At 42.5% G+C, this 22,182-nt stretch overlaps 1 protein-coding gene across 8 annotated transcripts in view; it reads left to right on the forward strand.

Annotated features, from left to right (window-relative positions):
• SEPHS1 (selenophosphate synthetase 1) overlaps positions 1-22,182 on the forward strand; it is a 165,984-nt gene that overhangs the window by 86,762 nt on the left and 57,040 nt on the right. For all 8 annotated transcript variants that reach the window (XM_069765189.1, XM_069765193.1, XM_069765188.1 and 5 more), the window contains 4 exons: positions 1,813-1,920; positions 9,907-10,061; positions 19,095-19,185; positions 21,049-21,148. In XM_069765189.1, coding sequence (XP_069621290.1) covers positions 1,813-1,920; positions 9,907-10,061; positions 19,095-19,185; positions 21,049-21,148 — 454 coding nt within the window. The remainder of the gene's footprint in view (positions 1-1,812; positions 1,921-9,906; positions 10,062-19,094; positions 19,186-21,048; positions 21,149-22,182) is intronic.

Raw genomic sequence — 22,182 nt, forward strand, 5'->3', positions numbered from 1 at the left:
TCGGTTAATGCTGCTATTACCCCTGTGTGACCAATATTGATGCTGCCTATGCGGCATCAATAGTAAAAAGATCTAATGTTAAAAATAATTAAAAAAATAAAAAATCGTTATATACTCACCGTCCGTCGGCCCCTTGGATCCACAACAGGCCTTTCCCGCTCGCGACGCTCCGGTAACCGGTCCATGCTGCGATCTTGCGAGATGATGACGTAGCGGTCTCGCGAGACCGCTACGTCATCATCTCGCGAGACCGCAATGCACTCTTCAGACCGGAGCGCGCGAGGACTCAGCGTCGGTAACCGCTTCGCTTGGATCCGGGGGCTCCGGAAGGTGAGTATATAACTATTTTTTATTTTAATTCTTTTTTTTTTTTTTTTTACAGGCATATGATGTCCACATTGCTATATACTACGTGGGCTGGGCAATATACTACATGGGCTGTACTTTATACTACGTGGGCTGTACAATATACTACGTGGGCTGTACAATAGACTACATGGGCTGTGCTATATACTGCGTGGGTTGCACAATATACTACGTGACTGGGCAATATACTACGTGGCTGGGCAATATACTACGTGGCTGGCCAATATAGTACGTAACTGGGCAATATACTACGTGGCTGGGCAATATACTACGTGACTGGGCAATATAGTACGTAGCTGGGCAATATAGTACGTAACTGGGCAATATACTGCGTGGCTGGGCAATATACTACATACTACGTGACTGGGCAATATACTACGTGACTGGGCAATATACTACGTAGCTGGCCAATATACTACGTCACTGGGCAATATAGTACGTGACTGGGCAACATAGTACGTGACTGGGCAATATAGTACGTGACTGGGCAATATAGTACGTGACTGGGCAATATAGTACGTGACTGGGCAATATAGTACGTGGCTGGGCAATATACTACGTGGCTGGGCAATATACTACGTGACTGGGCAATATACTATGTGACTGGGCAATATACTATGTGACTGGGCAATATAGTACGTGACTGGGCAATATAGTACGTGACTGGGCAATATACTACGTCACTGGGCAATATACTACGTGACTGGGCAATATACTACGTGACTGGGCAATATACTATGTGACTGGGCAATATACTACGTGGCTGGGCAATATACTACATGGCTGGGCAATATACTACGTGGCTGTGCTATATACTACGTGGACATGCATATTCTAGAATACCCGATGCTTTAGAATCGGGCCACCATCTAGTTTTATATAAACACATCCAATTGTGGAACTTGGCATTATTCCAAGATGTATTGATTAAACTGAACTTTTGTTCATGGGAAAACCACTTTAAGCTCTGTTCATATCGTGTTACATGGCTCAGTTTGATAAATGTATTTGATAAATGACGGCCTCTGATGAATGCTAAGCTGTGATACTGTAACATCGAACAACCTTGCGCTCCAATCTTTAAAAGATAAGTATACAGCATGGCATACATATTCTGCTGTGTATTAATGTCATGTGTAACAAGCAATATGCAAACACGCTTTCTGATTATATTTTTTTCCAGTCTATGATGTATGATGATAATAACAAGAGATTCTTATTATTTGGTTATATACTCGAGCTCTAAAAATGCCTAATAAAATAAAACTTGCTCTATTATTTTAGGGCCCTCTCCCTCTCTGTCCCAGTCTGTCATTTTTAGTTTTATCATTGTAATTTAGATCTGTAGTTTGTATGTGACCCCCTTTTCACATCTAGAGCACCATGTGATCAATGGTGCTCTAAAAATCAATAATATTAATGTACATCTTTTTTTTTTCTTTTTAGGGGCGAATAGCATGTGCAAATGTATTAAGTGACCTATATGCAATGGGGGTAACTGAATGTGACAACATGCTGATGCTTCTTGGTGTTAGTAATAAACTGACTGATCGGGTACGTATTACTTCCCACGTGCAAACATTTATGCCTTGTATTTGTCCGAAGAAGAATTAGTGGCAATGTGAAAACTCCAAAATAACTGCAAAGGAAATCTATCGAAATAAATTGATGAATATCTTGTTTGTGTGCATATGATCGCCTTAAGGCTATAGACATTGGGCCTGAGGCTACACCGTGGGCAGGTTCTGGTAAGTATAACCCTCCTCTTTTGGAGATACAGCTCTTATACTGATTATCTGCTTTACCTTTACTTATTAGCCCCCCAAAAGCTAACTAAATGGTACACTATAATCCATTTAGTTTGGTACATAATTGTGCACTTATAGTCCCTATTAATGACACAGAAAATATATAGTCTGTTGAGATCCGCTAGTCAGCTTCATTAAGGGGCTGTCCGCTTCAGGGATAACCCCTTCAAGAATATAACTGGGCCACATTTAGAATAAAATGCCATATACTCGCCTTCCATTCTGGTGCTGTTCCTATGATGTCACTGCCATGTCTGTCATTCATTTCATGATAACTTTATCACGTGAGCGCTGTAGCCTAACAACGTTGAAGAGTTTACACTTCCCCTTTTCTGAAATGGTTTCGCCCAAGGAAAGTGTGAACACTGACGCCTATTGGCAGCTGCTGATTGGCTGCAGTGCTCATGTGACATAATAATGACACATGACTGCTGGCAAACACAGCATCAACATCGCCAGAACAATGCTGTTTTATGTTACATGGGGTATTATTTTCTTTAAGTAGGGATTGTCGAAGTAGTGCACAACCTTTTTAATGATTTCTATGAAGAATGGATGTTATATATACTGTTGTGCTCAAAAATGTATATACCCCTGCAGAATTTTTGCTTTTTTGGCCTTTTTTCAGAGAATATGATAACACCAAAAGTTTTTCTCCACTTTGGTTAGTGGTTGGGTGAAGCTATTTATTGTCAACCTACTGTGTTTTCTCTTTTTAAATCATAATGACAAAATATCCAAATGACCCTGATCAAAAGATCACATACCCTGGTGATTTTGGCCTGATAACATGCACAGAAGTTGACACAAAAGGGTTTGAGTGGCTACTAAAGGGAATATCCTCACCTGTGACCTGTATGCTTGTAATACGTGTGTGTGCATAAAAGCTGTGTGAGTTTCTGGAATCCAGACAGACTCTTGCATCTTTCATCCAGACACTGACGTTTCTGGATTGTAAGTCAAGGGGAAAGCAAAAGAATTGTCAACGGATCTACGGGAAAAGGTAGTTGAAGTGTATAAAAATGGAAAGGGATCTAAAAAGATATGAAAGGAATTAATAATGCCAGACAGCTGCATTCAAACTGTAATTAACTAATGGAAAATCAGGGGCTCTGTAAAAACAAAACCACGGTCAGGTAGACCAACAAAATTGTCGTCCACAACTGCCAGGAAAATTGTTCGGGATGCAAAGATAAACCCACTAATAACATCAGCTGAAATACAGGACTCTCTGAAAACTAGCGTTGTGCCTGTTTCAAGATGCACAATAAGGAGGCACTTGAATAAAAATGGGCTGCATGGTCGAGTCGCCAGAAGAAAGCCATTACTGTGCAAATGCCACAAAGTATCTCCCCTACAATATGCAAACAGCAGAGAGACCAGCTTCAAAACTTCTGGAACAAGATAATTTGGAGTGATGAGACCAAAATTGAACTTTTTGGCCAAAACCATTAACGTTACATTTGGAAAGAGGTCAACAAGGCCTACGATGAAAGGAACACCATTCCTATTGTAAATCATGGAGGTGGATCGCTGATGTTGTGGGATGTGTGAGCTACAAAGCACAGGAAACTAGGTGAAAGTTGAAGGAAAGATGAATGCAGCACATTATTAGCAAATACTGGTGGCAAATTTGCACTCATCAGCCCGGAAGCTGCGCATGGGACGTACTTGAACATTCCAACATGACAAGGATCCAAAAGACAAGGCCAAGTAGACCGCTCATTGGCTACAGCAGAACAAAGTGAAGGTTCTGGAGTGGCCATCAGTCTCCTGAACTCAATATCATTGAGCCATTCTGGGGAGATCTCAAGTGCGCAGTTCATGCTGGACAGCCGAGGAATTTACAGGAACTGGAGGCTTTTATCAAGAAGAGTGGGTAGCTTTTCCATCCGAGAAAATAAAGAACCTCATCTACAAAAGACTTCAAGCTGTCATTGATGTTAGAGGGGGTAATACACGGTATTAAGAAATGGGGGACGTGAACTTTTGAACAGGGTCATTTGGATTGTCATTATGATTTAAATAGAGAAAGCACAGTAGTTTGACAACAAATAGCTTCACCCAACCACTAACCATGAGTGAAGAAAAAGTTTTGGTGTCATCATTCATATTCTCTGAAGAAAGGCCAAGAAAGCAAAATTTCTGCCTGGGTATGTAAACTCTTGAGCACAACAGTATAAATGGAAAATTCTGTGATTTTAAGGCTTAAAAGGAATCTGTCACTCTCTGGGACTATTTTTTACCTATTAAGATGGGCCTACAGGTAATAGAATGGTTAAAATGGTCCTACCTGTGTGCCTCATATCTGTGGTCTTGATGTGCAGAGAGAGTCTTTTATTCTGCTATGGTAATGATTTCTTCCAGGCTCCAGGACATGCGGTACCTGGAAGAAAACTGTCTCCTGTCTTTGTTTGAATCAGGGCTGTGGAGTCGGAGTCGTGGAGTCGGAGTTAGTTTTGGTTGGAGTCGGAGTCAGTAGAAATCTTCCGACTCCAGATTTAAAAAAATGTATTAATATTTCATAATTGAACTTTCATATGAATTTTATAAATGTTACTCAAATATATATGTTCTATCAAACTATGAACAACAGTGATAAGCAGTTCTGCTGGAGATAGAGACATTTCTTAAGGTACCTTCACACTAAACGATATCGCTAGTGATCCGTGACGTTGCAGCGTCCTCGCTAGCGATATCGTTCAGTGTGACACGCAGCAGCGATCAGAATCCTGCTGTGATGTCGTTGGTCGGGGCTAGAAGGCCAGCCCTTTCTTTGGTCGCTGGATCTCCCGCAGACATCGCTGAATCGGCGTGTGTGACACCGATTTAGCGATGTCTTCGCTGGTAACCAGGGTAAACATCGGGTTACTAAGCGCAGGGCCGCGCTTAGTAACCCGATGTTTACCCTGGATACCATCGTAAAAGTAAAAAAAACAAACGCTTCATACTTACCTTCGGCTGTCTGTCCCCGGCGCTCTGCTTTCCTGCACTCACTGTGAGCACAGCGGCCGGAAAGCAGAGCGGTGACGTCGCCGCTCTGCTTTCCGGCCGCTGTGCTCACAGCCAGTACAGAGAAACACAGCGCCGGGGACAGACAGCTGAAGGTAAGTATGAAGCGTTTGTTTTTTTTACTTTTAGGATGGTAACCAGGGAAAACATCGGGTTACTAAGCGCGGCCCTGCGCTTAGTAACCCGATGTTTACCCTGGTTACCGGCATCGTTGGTCGCTGGAGAGCTGTCTGTGTGACAGCTCTCCAGCGACCAAACAGCGACGCTGCAGCGATCCGGATCGTTGTCTGGATCGCTGCAGCGTCGTTTAGTGTGAAGGTACCTTTATGTCTTGTGTGTCACTGTTCTCCACTGCCCTTATCTAATCTTATACTTGGTTAACCTCATGCTGCCCCAACCCCCCTACTTACAATGTATGCAACTGAAAGTGAAAATGTGTTGCAAATTCTTAGTAGTAAAGCTCCTCCACTAGACTAGATGTTTGGTGTGCGTCTTCCAAGCATCTCAAAGCTGCTACTCAGAAGAGGAAGACTGTAAGAAGTATTATCCTTTCAACAAACTTTGCATCAGTTAACTGTGAGTACATGAGGAATAACAGTATTACTGACCACTATATCAGTTGTACGACCTGGCAATAATTTTGTACAATTGTTTTTAGGAAAAACAATTGTCATTTGGATTGTGAAGGCAGAATTAAAAACCTGAGAATGTCAAAGAAGCGTCGCATTAAATCAGCTGTATTTGAACATTTCACCATCACTCATGATAGAAAACATTATGTCTGTCAGTGTATGACAAATGATCCAGACGAAAACAAATGCTGTGAAGGCAAGGCATATTCAGGCAAAGATAACAATGCTCCTACCAGAGCTTCTAATCTAAAGAGACATTTACAGCGCTTTCATCCAGAAGTACTGAAAGCAGTGGATGAGAAAGACTACATCCAAACCAATGAACCAGTGCCCAGCTCTTCCAGCCAAACAAAGGAGCAGAGAACTTTGCAGCCATCAGTTGCAAGATATTTTGTCAGTGACAAAGTTACTGTGACAATGACAGTAAATACATTTAAAAAACAGATCATAGAGCTTGTTGTAAAGGATAGTGTGCCTATTTCATTATTTTCATGATCAGCTTTTATGTGTCTGAATGGGGAAATGGCCCGCAAGCTTGGTGTTTCTCTGGAGAGAGAGAGCATTAGAAAATTAGTAATCGAAGAAGCTTTTAAACAAAAGGAAGAACTTTAAAAAAAAACTCTCAAGGGACGCTTTCTGTTTCTTAAAATGGATGCCTGCACACGTCACAGAGTGAACTATTTTGCCATCAATGTCCGATTTGTTTGTGACAAAAATGAAATAGTTACCACGACATTGGCAGTAAAAGACACCAAAGCTCATCACACCAGTGAGTTTCTCCAGGTCTTGGTGGAAAAGGTTCTGCAAGACTGAGCTTAAAAAAGAGCAAGTTCTTTCTGTCGTATCTGACAATGCTTCAAATATGAGAAGTACTATTAAGCTAATGAAAGAGAGTAATGATTGTGACCAGCAGCTAGAAGAACATTCTGGGTCCACAGACACAGAAATGTTTGAAATAGAGGAACACAGTATTGTAACTGAGGAGCAAACTGAAGTTGCTTCAGATGAACAGCAACATGATAGTTTAGATGATCTTGTTGAAACTGTGTCAATACGTTCTTTCATTCATCACGTGCGCTGTGTTGTGCATATGTTACAGCTGGCTATAAGAGACAGTCTGCAAGAAGGACATGCTGCTACACTGATTGGCAAGGTGAGAAAATTGGCTACTGTTGCCAGAACCCCTAAAGTTGACTCAATTTTGAAGAAACGTGCTGGAAAAGGGGCAATTATTGATCAAGCCACACGATGGTGCAGTACTTACTTAATGATTCAGCGCTTGGTTGAACTGAAAACGTTTCTTGTAGACATGGCTAACCCTCAACTGATGCAAAATGAAAGTCAGTGGAATCAGGTGACTGAGCTGGAAAAATTGCTACAGTGACTAAATTTACAGTGACTAAAAAATTACAAGCAGAGGACTTAACTCCAGGTATTTTCTTAAAGGAGTGGAAGAACCTGATGTTTCGCCTGTCCCAAAGAGGAGGGTTAACTGCAAGTGGCATTGCTGCATCAATGAAATGGAGAGAGGAGCTACTATTACAAAATAACATTCTTTTGGCAGCTGTTTATGTAGACCCAATGCATCGGATTCTTCTAGATGATCAACAGCTAACTAAAGGAAAAGAAGGTCTGTTTGAAATAGCAGTAAGGATGAAAGAGTTGCAGAACAGTCAGGAGGAACAAGAAGAATTTGGTCGTCCTGCCACATCTTCACCCTCATCAACTGATTAAGAATTTAATTTCGAAAAATATTTCGATCACAAGGACCGTGCAAAGCGTTCCCGCATAGAAGAGTCATCCCCATCAAAGAACACAGCCAGTACATTTCAGCAGAATTTTTCATTTGCACTAAAAGAAATTGAGAAATTTGACCGTTCATCAAAAATAACAGTGCAACAAGCGATTCCTCTGTATCCTGACATTGTCAGAGATGTTGCCCGAGTGGTTACTGCTTCGCCACCAACCCAAGTTAGTATAGAGAGGTTGTTCTCTGCTCTCAAAATAATTAGATCAGATTTGAGGGCATCCATGAAGGAGGATCTGACAGAGGCAATACTTTTTCTGAGGACAAATTTATAGATTTCTTCTTATTAACTGCTTAAGTGTTTATTGCATATTTACTTACAAGAGTTTAGAAAAGTTTATACAAGTTATTTGCTATATTCTAATTGTATTCTAATAAATATAGTTTTTGCTCTAAGTGGTCTGATTACTTATATGATGGTGAGAAACAGAATAAGTGCGATATATAATAATAATAATAATAATAATTTTTATTTATATAGCGCCAACATATTCCGCAGCGCTTTACAAATTATAGAGGGGACTTGTACAGACAATAGACATTACAGCATAACAGAAATACAGTTCAAAACAGATACCAGGAGGAGTGAGGGCCCTGCTCGCAAGCTTACAAACTATGGGGAAAAGGGGAGACACGAGAGGTGGATGGTAACAATTGCTTTAGTTATTCGGACCAGCTATAGTGTAAGGCTCAGGTGTTCATGTAAAGCTGCATGAACCAGTATGTAGCAGTACAGACACAGAGGGCTAATACTGCATAAAGTGTATGAGAACATGATGCGAGGAACCTTTTTTTTTTTTTTTTTTTATTATAAATAGGCCACACAGGGATCGTTAGGTTAATGCATTGAGGCGGTAGGCCAGTCTGAACAAATGAGTTTTTAGGGTACGCTTAAAACTGTGGGGATTGGGGATTAATCGTATTAACCTAGGTAGTGCGATGTTAATATTTGACAACAGTAAATTTATTGTTACGAATTGGCCATTTATGAAGGAGTCAGAGTCGGAACCTGATAAAATCCAGGAGTCGGAGTCGCAACTGTGGCTTACCGACTCCACAGCCCTGGTTTGAATACCACCCTCTCCCATCAGCGTCACACTGCCATGTGTCGTGTTTGCTGGCCCCGGGATCTCGCGTCTGCTTATCACGCAATTATATTTACCTTTTCTGCCCTGCTATGGGCATTGGCATCTTCTGTGCAGGCGCTGGTGAGCGGAGCTTTACTTCAGTAGCAGTGACCTGCCTGCGCAGAAGAACAATGCTGCCAATGTCCATGGTAGGGCAGAAAAGGTAAGTATAATTGCAAGACTGCAGGGCACAGGCGTGGGATTCCAGGGCCAGCAAACACGTCACAGAGCACTGATGCTGATGGGAGGGGGTGATTATCAAATGAACACTGGAGCCCGAGATTACTTTCAGGCACCGCACGCCCCAGAGCCTGGAAGAAATCATTACCATAACAGAATAAAAGATGATTTCTGCACATCAAGACCACTGATATGAGGCATACATGTAGGACTATTTTAACCATTCTATTACCTGTATGCTCATATTAATAGGTAAAAAAAAATCCCAGGTGGTGACGGATTCCATTTAATGCAAACTTTAAGTGTGATGCTTTATTTTTAATTTGCTTCCTTTCAAGACAAAAAAGTAGAGGAAAAGATATATCATAGAAATACAAATATACAAAGGGAGAAGTGGGTGTAAACATTAGCTTCAGTGTGCAGAATAAGGGTATGTTAACACAGAGTTTGGAATGGATTCTGTTCCAAATTCCTCTTCAAGTACTCTTTACATAAGCTTCCTATTGATTTAAATTGAAAAATGACATTTATGAGGTCTTAAAACCATATTGCATGGGGGGGGGGGGGGGGAAGAACTGACATGTCCCTTCTGTAATGCAAATTTCCTGTGGACTCTGCACCAAACTTGACATTAAAGTCAAGAAGATGCAAAAAATCCCCCCTTCCTCATCTGAAAATTGCCTTGTAAAACTGCATGGATTTCTGACATGAATTGCTCATGAAATCCATGTCAATTTTTTCTACCTCAAAGTCAAACTGTATGCGTACCTTAACTGATGATAGTGAGGGAAAGATGAGAATGGACAAACACAGGGGCATGGGAAAAAAGATAGGGGTAATCTTGTGGGTAGAAGGTGAAACCTAGAGGAAACCATCAGTTCAGCGTCTGTATACCATGTATACTATGTATACAGTATCCTCTAAGGAGCTCTATTAATTTTAGCATCATATTTTGCATATTTCTTATTTTGCAGGAAAGAGACAAGGTAATGCCCCTCATCATTCAGGGATTCAAGGATGCTGCAGAAGAAGCTGGGACTTCAGTTACGGGAGGACAGACTGTATTAAATCCTTGGGTAGTTCTAGGAGGAGTTGCCACCACTGTATGTCAGCCTAATGAGTTCATAATGTGAGTTGCTAAACATATGGTATCCCAGGGCTGTATATACAGCACCCTGTGCCGAGATACAATCAGGTTTATCTACAGCGGCATCACATTCCGAAGCTTTTCAGATATTCATTTCTTGTCTTTAATAGAAAAGACCAAGAACGAAAAAACTGTAATAATTTACTGGTGACTTAGTTTAGTGTAATTACGAAGAATTGCTGTGTAGACACCATTTTTTTTTTTTTTTCTCATCGTTGCCTTTTAGCACTGGGGTCTTGAACTTGAACCCAAGCAAGGACAACATCTGCATGGAGCTTTTACATGTTCTCCCCCAGTTTCTCTAGGTGGCCTCACCCAGAGTTAAAAAAAACCTTAGAGAGGTTCTCCAATACTGGACAACCTATTAATCACTTCATGTAAAATAAAACAATGGACACTCGTCTCCCTAAGCGGCGCTGTTCCAGTGGTGGAGGTACCGCTATTCTGCAGCCAATCAGCCTTTACTATTTCATCAGAGCAGATGTCTTATTTGACGGAATATTAATGAGGTACATCTTATCGGCCGCTTATCAGCTCTAGCTCGTCATTATTCCATCAGTCTAGATGTCCACTGTGGCAAAATTTTAAAGATTGCAGCTCGTCATTTGCCACTGATTGTCTGCAGTGGTCAGATGACACAATAATGGAAATAGCGGTGCTGACATCACTAGAATGGCGCTGCTGTTGGAGGAGAGAATCCATTGTTTTTGCTTTACAAAGGGCACTGAAGAGATTAAAAACCAAAAAGGAAGAACAAACCTTAAAATTTCACTTTTAATGCAATAGGATTAAAAAAACAAACAAATGCAAATCGCACCTCCCATAGGTTTAGATCAATGGAATATTACCAGGGAATAATGGACAGTGTAATGATACAGTGTTCACGCTGCCCCTATACATGCCATAATAAGCTGATAGCCTGCCTGACAGCGGAGGTTGGCAACCTAAAATTCGATATGGCACCCCCACTCAACGTCGGCTGTCCCTTGAAATCCCTGTAAGCCCCTATTACTAAACCCGTACCAATGTTACCCAACATGCACACAAATTAAACAAAATATCTATGATCTTGCTGATAGTCTCTAGACTATAGGTACCGTCACATTTAGCGACGCTGCAGCGATCTAGACAACGATCCCGATCGCTGCAGCGTCGCTGTGTGGTCGCTGGAGAGCTGTCACACAGACAGCTCTCCAGTGACCAACGATGCCGGTCCCCTGGCAACCAGGGTAAACATCGGGTTACTAAGCGCAGGGCCGTGCTTAGTAACCCGATGTTTACCCTGGTTACCAGTGCTAATGTAAAAAAAAAAACCAAACACTACATACTTACATTCTGGTGACTGTCCCCCGTCGCTGTGCTTTCCTGCACTGACTGTGAGCACCGGCTGGCCGTTAAGCACAGCGGTGACGTCACCGCTGTAATCTGCTTTACGGCTGGCCGGCGCTGACAGTGCAGGGAAGCAGAACGCCGAGGGACGCGACAGACACCGGAATGTAAGTATGAAGTGTTTTTTTTTTTACATTTACACTGGTAACCAGGGTAAACATCGGGTTACTAAGCGCGGTCCTGTGCTTAGTAACCCGATGTTTACCCTGGTTACCAGTGAAGACATCGCTGAATCGGCGTCACACACGCCGATTCAGCGATGTCTGCGGGAGATCCAGCAACGAAATAAAGTTCTGGACTTTCTGCTCCGACCAACGATGGCACAGCAGGATCCTGATCGCTGCTACCTGTCAAACTGAACGATATCGCTATCCAGGACGCTGCAACATCACGGATCGCTAGCGATATCGTTTTATAATACTGAAGGGTTTTTTGACATATGGTAATGTAACTATATAAACCCTTTCAAGATCAGGATGGTTATCTTCACCTCTAATGCATAGCCAAATGTTCAGTAAAGTGCATATGTAAACAATAGAGCTCCACGCCTATACTTGCACCCTCTCTTATAGGAGGCTGTCAGTGCGACGTTGAGTGGGGGCACCACATCGAATTTTAGGGTGCCAACCTCCGCTGTCAGGCAGGCTATCGGCTTATTAGGGCATATTCCCTTGATCTAAACCTTTGGGAGGTGCGATTTGCATTTGTTAAGAATTAAAGGGAAGGTGCCACCAGTTTTCTTGTATTTTGTTTTTTTGTGAAATTAAGCTTAAAATAGTAATTAAAATGTATTAATGCAACGTTTGCACTGTTTGCAAACATTTCTATATGAAAAATATTATATATTTTTCTACAAATATACATATTTACCACTAGGGGGAGCATTTTCCGTTTTAGACCTCAAGCAGCTATAGTAAGATTTAGCAGCTCTGCCCCAGGGATATTAGACCACCCAAAAGGGGAGGGAAATGGTGATGTCAGCAGTTACTGCCCCAACAGTAAGAATGAAGAGCAGCTTCACAGGGCAGAGCCATTTTGTGTGTGACTGCCCTGTGACCTGCTATCACCAGCAGTTACTGCATCAGAGGCACAGCTAGTTTACAGAGGAGCAGAACACAGTGGGCTCAGCAGCATCTGGACCCAAGAAGAGTGAAGACATGTGGTGTGCATGGAGCAGCATTGGGAGCTGTCTGGGACTCATCCCTCAAGAAGATAAGAAGGAGCTCCAGCTCTGCAGTGAATAACCAGGCATTATGGAGGGAGGGGAGAGATGCATTGTATGGCTAAGGCCGGGGTCACACTAGACCGTAATACGGACGAGTGCAATGCGATAAAAAATCGCATAGCACTCGTCCCAATGTTAATCTATGGGGCAGCTCCCATCATCCGATATTTTCTCGGCCGTATTCAGGATCCGAGTGAAATCGCAGCATGCTGCGATTGTCAGCGTATCTCAGCCGAGAATCGCCAATGAAAGTCTATGGGGGTGAGAAAAAATAGCACAGCACATGGACCATCAGTGTGACTTGCGAGAAATTCTCAGGCATTGGGCAGGTGACAGGAAAGACTCAGCCATTATTTGCTCATTTTGCAAGTGTGTGAGAAAATCTCGCCATACGGATGTCACACGGATGCCAAACGGATCATTGGATGCGAGAAAATCGCATCCTCGCACTGCACACAGATCACTGTTTTGGTAACATTTGTGCGATTCTCGTCCGTCAAAAACGGACCTTTTTTTATACGTTGTGTGTGTCCCCGGCCTAAGAGTGACTGATGGGAGAGAAAGAGACGTGAAGTATGATGAGTGAGACACATATGGAGTGTGATGGGGAGATACACCTTGAGGCTGTGTGCACACGTTCAGGATTTTTCGCATTTTTTTGCGTTTGTTCGCTATAAAAATGCGATAAAAACTATTTAAAAATGCATACATATGCATCCCATCATTTATAATGTATTCCGCAATTTTTGTGCATATGTTGCGTTTTTTCTGGGGAAAAAACGCATCGCAGTAAAAAACGCAACATGTTCTGCGCATGTCGTGTCTCCTCCTTTGATGTGGGCTCCGGCGCTGAGCCCACATCAAAGTCACGACATGTCGGCTGTTTTGTACAGCTGACATGTGCGCGCAATAGCGTCAGGATGGTCACCATAGAGGTCCTTGAGACCTCTATAGTTACTGATGCCGGTTTGCTGTGAGCGCCACCCTATGGTCGGCACTCATAGCAAGCCTGTAATTCAGCTACAGAGCAGCAATCTGATGATCGCTGCTATGTAGCTGAGCCGATCGAGTTGTGCCAGGTTAAAACAATAAAAAAAATCAAACCTACACATATTTAGTATCGCCGCATTCAGAATCACCCGATCTGTCAATAAAAAAAAACATGACTGACGTGCCCGCAATAGCGGCGGGTGAAATCGCGATTCAACCGTTCCTCTGTATGTGTTTTCCGTCCGGCGGAAACAGCTGTTTTGACGGATCCTGCAAAAAACGGATGAAACGTGTGGCCATCTGGCGCTAATACAACTCAATGAGAAAATAACGGATCCGGCGAAAAAAACCTGATCTGGCAGAAAAAAAGGAACTTGTGGAAAAAAACGTATCTGGCGGGAAATAACGGATCCGGCGGAAAAAACTGATCTGGCAGAAAAAAAGGAACTTGTGGAAAAAAAACGGATCCGGCGGAAAAAAACGGATCAGGCGGGAAAAAAAGGATCCGATGGAAAAAAAACCTGATCTGGCAGAAAAAAAGGAAATTGTGGAAAAAAAACGGATCAGGCGGGAAAAAAAAGGATCCGGTGGAAAAAACGGATCTGGCGGAAAAAAACAGATTCTGCAAATGTGCTCGCAGGATGAGTTTTTTTCCCATAAACTTGTATTAGCGACGGATCGTGACGGATGGCCACACGTCGCGTCTGTCGTGCAACGGATCCGTCGTGTTTTGGCGGACCGTCGGCACGAAAAAACGTTCAAGTGAACTTTTTTTGTCCAGCGCGTCCGCCATTTTCTACCGCGCATGCGCTGCCAAAACTCCGCCCCCTCTTTCCAGACTTCAGAATGGGCAGTGGATTTGTTGAAAAACTGCATCCGCTGCCCACGTCGGGCACAAATTTCACAACGTGCGTCGGTATGTCGGCCCGACGCATAGCGACGGACTCGTACAGACGCAAGTGTGAAAGAGGCCTTTATGAGGGTTGAATTAAAACAAAACAAAAAAAACCGCGTGGGCGCCCGTGCAATTTTCTGCGCCAGAGGGGGAAAGCCGACGGCCGGGGGCCAATATCTGTAGCCTGCTATGAATATCAGCCCGCAGCTGTCTGTATAGCCTTTACTGGCTATTAAAATAGGGGGACCCCAAAAAAAAAAAAATTGCGTGGGGTCCCCCTATATTTTATAGCCAGAAAGGCTACGCAGACAGCTGCAGGCTGATATTCATAGCCTAGAGAGGGGCCATGGATATTGCCCCCCCCCCCCCCGGGCTACAAATACCAGTCCGCAGCCGCCCCAGAAATGGGGTGGGATATGGGGTAATGAAGGGTTAATGTCACCTTGCTATTGTAAGGTGACATTAAGCCGGGTTAATAACGGAGAGGTGTCAATAAGACGCCTATCCGTTATTAATCCAATAGTAAGAAAGGGTTAAAAAAAACACGCACACATTAGGAAAAAAGTATTTTAATATTCTTCATTTCACCATACTTACCATACTTCAGCGCCTGCAAAAAACGTAAAATAATAAACCGTATACTACCTGTCCGCCGTAGTCCAATTAATATCGAGTGTCCCACGACGATCTCCCCTATAGAACAGTGACATCGGGTGATGTCACTGCTCTATAGGACCCTCAGTGACACACTGACAGGAGACAATGGCTCCTGCAGTGCATCACTGAGAGGTTACCTTAGGACAAGGTCTCACTTTATGGCAATTGCTGCCTGGGAAAAATTCTCATACAGCAATGGCATAAAGTGAGACTAGGGACTTTTTTTTTACAGCGGCGGAGGAATACAGTGGTGGAAGGATACCTTCCTGCTGTCATTGTGTTCCTGGAGCCCCTAGAGAGCAGTCGCATTATCTGATGCTGCTGCTCTCCACGGGAGATCGTCGTGGGACACTCATGGATTTCTGCGGACAGTGAGTATATTGGTTGTTTGTTTTTTTCATTTTTTTTTACAGATGACACTGGCTTCGAGGATCAAAATGACAAGTAATGGTGAGTATGAAATCTATGTTTAATGTACTGTATGTCTATATGTATGTAATGTATTGTATGTAGCATGTATGTAGCATGCATGGAGTATGTATGCAGCATGTATGTAGCATGTATGTATGGAGTATATATGGAGTATGTATGGAGTATTTTTTTTTTTTTTTTTTTTCATTCAACACATTAGCCGGATGATGGGACTATTACTGTCCCATAATCGGCTAATGTGTCAATCACTGTCATTGTAGCAGGCATCGTCCGATGGGACTTGTAGTCCCATCGGACGATGCTTGCATACACGCATAGAGACCCCCCCACGCCGCACTGAGACCCCCCACGCCGCACAGAGACCCCCCCAAGCCGCAGAGACCCCCATGCCGCACAGAGACCCCCCCACGCCGCAGAGAGACCCCCCGCACAGAGACCCCCCCCAAGCCGCAGAGACCCCCCCACGCCGCACAGAGACCCCCCCACGCCGCACAGAGACCCCCCCACGCCGCACAGAGACCCCCCACAGAGAGGGAGAGCGACACAGGGGAGAGTGCAGTTTACCGGAGATCACTGGGATTGTGGGGAGGCGGAGACAGAGCAGAGGGAAGCACACAGGGCAGCATGTGAGAGCAGAGGATGTCTGCCCAGAACCTGCAGTGCCTGGAGTACAGAGGAGCAGTCAGTGCTTCTGTCCTGCGATAGAGAGCAAGTGGAGCTGGGCAGATAGCACAGGGCTCTAATAAAATGGCAGCTAGTCACACCTACAGCAGTGAGTTGTGCAGCCCACAGAGGCGTGCCCAGCTCACTGCTAATGCTGCTGCAATGTTACAGATGGGGTCCGAGCCGGTCTATTATCTCCTATGTCCATGGGGTGCCGTAATCTGACACTGATAGTGACGTGCTACTGCTGCAAAACCAAGATGTCAGCCCCCAGTGCCTTCTTTCTCCTCATATAACACACAAAATCTGTTTTACATGCATTCAAATCTGGGTTCTAGCAGCATGTTATGCTACATTACATTAATTAATAATCTACAAACGCGGTACCTTCCCTTTAAGAATTTTTCTAGGGAATTTTTTTTAATCCTATTGCATTAAAAGTTAAATTTTAAGGGTTGGTTCGCTTTTTTTTTTTTTTTTAGCTTAATTACACCTATCACAATTGTTTTTGGTTGAATCACTGAGAGATTAAGAAGCGGTTGCTCCTTAGTGGACAAACTCCCTTTAATATGTTGGCTCTAGTGTTTGAGACTACTGTGATCCCCATTTGGGACAGAACTGTGTACTCTGCATCAGAATATGTTGGGATTACAAGCAACAGGAATTGTACAGACTTTCTAGTCACTTAAATGGTTTACTGGCTAAAATAGTATTTTTCATGAAAAAAAAGACAAAAATGTTTTCCCAAATTTTTAAATTGAGGTTTATTGAAGTTGTAATACAGCATTTACATAGAAGCGAATGTATGAATTCTTTACCAGAAGAGGGCAGTGTAGCACACTTTAAAAAAGACTTTCATTAGGTAGAAATTGCATTCTCCTATAGGTTCACTCTTGTTTTCCTCTGTTTGCTCATAAAAACCTTTATGTGAGAAGCGCAGAATAAGGATAAAGTCAGCAATGTGTTTAGAAGTTACAGAGACATGTAATTATGTAATGTTGTAAAGCATTATCAGCCTCATCATTTTTATTACCAGCACTTGGCTTTGGGTGGAGAGGAAAGTCGTTCCTTTACCTTTGCACTTTTTACCTTTATATCTATTTTAGATATGCATTGGTCAGACACAAACTAAGTTGTGTAAAGCGTTACACTGTTGTAACAAAATAAATAAGTAACTTGCATGTATGTATGTTTAGGGAAAAAAGGAAATTGGTGAAAGTAAAAGGCACTCGCATGTAACTAGTTTAATACATTCACATGTCTAGGTATTAGAAACACAACAAAAAGGAAAATGTGTATAAAGGCTTTTGCATCAGTTTTCTGGAATCAAAAACTCTCACATTTAGACATGCCATTTTTTTTAAAATAACAATTTGCAACTTTTTCCAATTTTATGCCACTTGGCCACTTTGGGAAAAGTGTGTCCGGTTAGCTTTGTAAATGAGCTGCAAGCAAGAGTTATGAATAGCAACTTTTAAAAAGTCATACGTCATGTGAGACTGTAATACATTTACACGAATAACAGCAATGCAGCCAAAAGGAGAAGTGACCTGGAAGAGTTCCCTCATAATACCGTCCCAACAAACTGTTCTTACCAAATTGCTCTTGAAGGATGTTGTACCAAATATAGGACCATCAATCACTTATAGCACATTGCATATTTATGTATTTTTTGTGAAAAATGTAACAATTTGTTTGGTATCATCCATGATATAGGTTTATCTACAGGTTAAAGCTGTGTGGCTACCGCACTTAATGCCGAGCTGCCAGGAGGAAAAGAACTGTATTCCTCCCGGCAGCCTCTGGCTTTCAGTCATGGAGGCTTCAGTCTCCACTCAGTACATAGAGATCACTGTAACTATGCCACAGCACTCGAACACCCTGCTGTACAGTTCATCATTGTACAGCCTGCTGTCAGTCGCTGCTCACTGTGTACTGAGTGGTGATTGAGGCCACACCTCTGACTGAAAGCCCACGGCTGCTGGGAGGAATAGAGTGCATTTCCTCCCGGCAGCGGGGCTTTCAATGCAGAGGCAGCATGGCTTAGGGACTCTATTAATCTACAGGTTAACCCTGTAGCTGCAGGTTAACAGCATTTTGGGACATGACCGGTTCCCTTTAATATTGTGCCTTTTGAAAGCTTCCTGCCCATGTTGCTTGCGGAGAGTCACGGGTGTGTCCTTGTGGATTGCCCCATGGACAGGCTTGTCTCAATAGACTTAGCCATCTTTCATGCAATGGCTCACACAGCGCGTAAACTTTTTATAGAAACAGAATCTTAACCCATCGTATCACACAAAATGTTACAAAGTGTTGTGCTGACAACAAAAAACACTTTTTTTTTCCTTAGCAAGGAACCTCTTAATATGAACTTGTAATATGGGCTTGTCCACGTTTATCTTTATATTTCCCAATGTGTTGGGGACATTATTTTGTAGCACTTACTAGTATATCAGGATTGCAGGTTCTCCTCCTCGACTTGTCAGTGCAGCCTTCATAAACAGTGCAGTTCTGTTCTCACAATGGCTGCCGATAGAGGAGCATGTTACCATACCTGTCCATCAGCCTCCTTCAAGTGAAGTACAACTTTTCCAAGTGTTGGAAGAGACTGATGGACAGGTCTCCTACATCAGAAGACATTTTGGAGACCAGATTGCTGTAGGCTGTGTAAGCAAAGCTACGTTAAAAAGCAGGATACAAATTTAGAATTTGACAGATAAATTTATATGCATGGCATACATTGTCTGCTCGTGTATCCACACAGGCCAGACAATGCAGTACCTGGGGATGTCCTTGTATTGACCAAGCCTTTGGGGACCCAAGTTGCAGTAGCAGTTCATCAATGGCTAGATATTGTAAGTAAGCTTCTCTATACCCTCATTCTTATACAAAATAATAATTTATAGGTGTTATATTACTGTGGTCATTCAGTTCATTTCACTGCCCTGCTAAGATACAGGACTATGTAGTATGGTAATAATCTCTGTATACTACTGCGCTGCTAAAGAACTATTCCATTTTTAAATTGAACTACAGGACGTATACAGTATACCACAGTGCTAAGTCTGCAGACCATAAATACAATAACCCCCACATAAAGTGATTTTCCCAAGAGTCTAAGTTATAACTTATTCATAGGATAAGGCATACCTTTCTGATTGCTGGCCCAACAGCTGAGCCCACCAATGATCCTGAGAACAGCGCTCCAGGACCCCAAAAATACCTGGTCTTGAACAGAGCATAGGTTCGCATGCTTGCCCTCCAGTCCATTCTAGAGTACAGCACTCTATCTCCGACAATCCCATTGACAGTGAATGGAGGGGAAGCCAAACATGGGCACCTATGCTTCATTCAAGGAGAGCTCTAAAGAGATAAATCCTGAAGGTTCCCGCGGTCTGTATAATTTACATTACAAGTAATTTCCCACCAACTTACTGTTCTATGTGAAAAATATTTAGAATTGAGTCCTCAGTGGTTGATACCTTTTAATGGCTAACTGAAAAGATGGTAACAAATTGCAAGCTTTCGAGACTACACAGGTCTCTCCATCAGGCAAAGACTAAAACAAATTCTGAAGAATCACATATTTATGCACAACATAGTATAGGAAAAAAAAGGGGAAAAAAACCATGGATAAGCCAGGTGACATGAAGCAGAATTACCATGAGTGATAAACAGTTACGTCCATAAACATTGGGACAGCTCTTAGATAAGGATTGTTTTATTGTCCTCTGATTAGGGTCTCTGATGTGATGACCCCTCATAGTCTGAGGGGCAAGTTCCTTAGTTGATGTAAAAAGACATAAATCCGTGCGACACATTCATTCCTTCATTAAGAGTGTCGAAGGTCGTCATCAGTTTATATTCCCAGACTCTTCTGTCTCTCTGGGATTTGAAGTTCCCCTTTTAACACAAGTAATTTCATGTCCATAATGTTATGATTTGGGAGACAAAAATGTATTGCCACAGGTAAATCCATTCTTTTTTCTCTTATTGTATGGCGATGAGAGTTCATTCTTGTTCTAAGCTTTTGCCCTGTCTCCCCCACATACAGACCCCCAGTTGGACATTTAGTACAAATAATTAGGTACACCACATTGGAAGTGACGCAGCTGAAAGTACCTGGGATCTTGTAGTCCTGATGTGAATTGGGGATCTTTATCTTGTCCGTGGTCATTATAAATGGACAGGTTTTACATTTTTTCTGATTGCAAGGAAAGGTTCCTGCAGCTGTTGGAGAGGACAGGGAGCTCTTGACAATGATGCTTCTTAGATTTGGGGGCTGCCTAAAACACAGTAGTGGTGGGTCTGGAAAAATGGATTGTAAGCGGGCATCTCTAAGGTTGTAATTTCCGTGCAGCTCCCCTTAATCCAAATCTGGATTCATGTCACCTGTCTTATCCATGGTTTTCCCCCTCCTTTTTTTTTTCTCTGTGCTATGGTGTGCATAAATATGTGATTCTTCAGAATTTGTTTTAGTCTTTGCCTGATGAAGAGACCTGTGTAGTCTCGAAAGCTTGCAATTTGTTACTATCTTTTCAGTTAGCCATTAAAAGGTATCAACCACTGAGGACTCTCAATTCTAAATTTTCTATCTACTGGCTAACACAGTACCAAGATATATATCTTTCCTGTTCTATGTGAAACATACAAAGATTGAGACACAATGTAATATTTTGCATGAATTTTCTAACTATATATTCTTTCAACACTACCAGCCAGAAAAATGGAATAAAATAAAGCTGGTCGTTACACAAGAAGATGTGGAGTTGGCATATCAGGAGGCAATGATGAACATGGCACGGCTAAACCGAACAGGTACTGCTTATTTTATTTGTTCCCAATCTGTTGCTATTTTCTAAATTTAACATTGACAAGATGAGAACCGTGAGAAAAATGAAAATAAAATATATCTGCACTTAACAAATGAAGTTGGATGAAAAAAACTTGTGTGTAGCAACCATGGTAACTGCAGCCGTAGACTTAGGCTACTTTCACACTGGCGGTTTTTGCCAGACGTCGCAATGCGTCGTTAATGGCAAAAAACGCATCCTGCAAAGTTGTTTGCAGGATGCGTTTTTGCCCCATAGATTAACATTAGCGACACATTGCGATGCTTTGCCACCCGTCGCAACCGTCGTGCGATGGTTTCGCCGTGTTGTGGCTGACCGCCGGGAGCAAAAAAACGTTAAATGTAACGTTTTTTGCTCCTGACGGACCGCTTTTTCCGACCGCGCATGCCCCCACCTCCCCGCACCTCACAATGGGGCAGCGGATGCGCCGGAGAAATGCATCCGCTGCACCCGTTGTGCAGTGCGTCAAACGCTAGCGTCAGAATCTCTGCCCGACGCATTGCGACGGGGAGATTCCGACACTAGTGTGAAAGTAGCCTTAAAGACCTTTCGGTTATGGGAAATACATAAGTGACAGTGAATTCCAATGGTTTTCACCCACTCATTGACATGCATGGCCAAGTGCAATCCGAATATAGTGCATTATAATTGAACAAAGAGAAAAGAACACGCTATAATGGACATCACCAAGAATATAAATAATTAAATGCTTTATTCAACTGTGCAAAAACCCAAATTTCTTCAAAAACATTTAAAACCAGAAAATATCCACAAGAGGTGGGTTCTGCCCCATGGACCGCAATGTTATAGCAATTATATGTCACAATGTTATAACAATTATATATCATTCAAATATACACTGGACAGAGGAAAAATGCCAAAATAGATATATTTGTTTGTTTTGACACCTGGTAGGGAAGGTTACTCATAGGTTTGGTAGGGCTGGTTGTACAAGAGACCTATTGGTATGGATTCATTAGTAACGATAAACCTGCATCC

The sequence above is a fragment of the Ranitomeya imitator genome, chromosome 4 (genome assembly GCF_032444005.1).
Source record: "Ranitomeya imitator isolate aRanImi1 chromosome 4, aRanImi1.pri, whole genome shotgun sequence".
In the NCBI taxonomy this organism is placed as follows: Eukaryota; Metazoa; Chordata; class Amphibia; order Anura; family Dendrobatidae; genus Ranitomeya; species Ranitomeya imitator.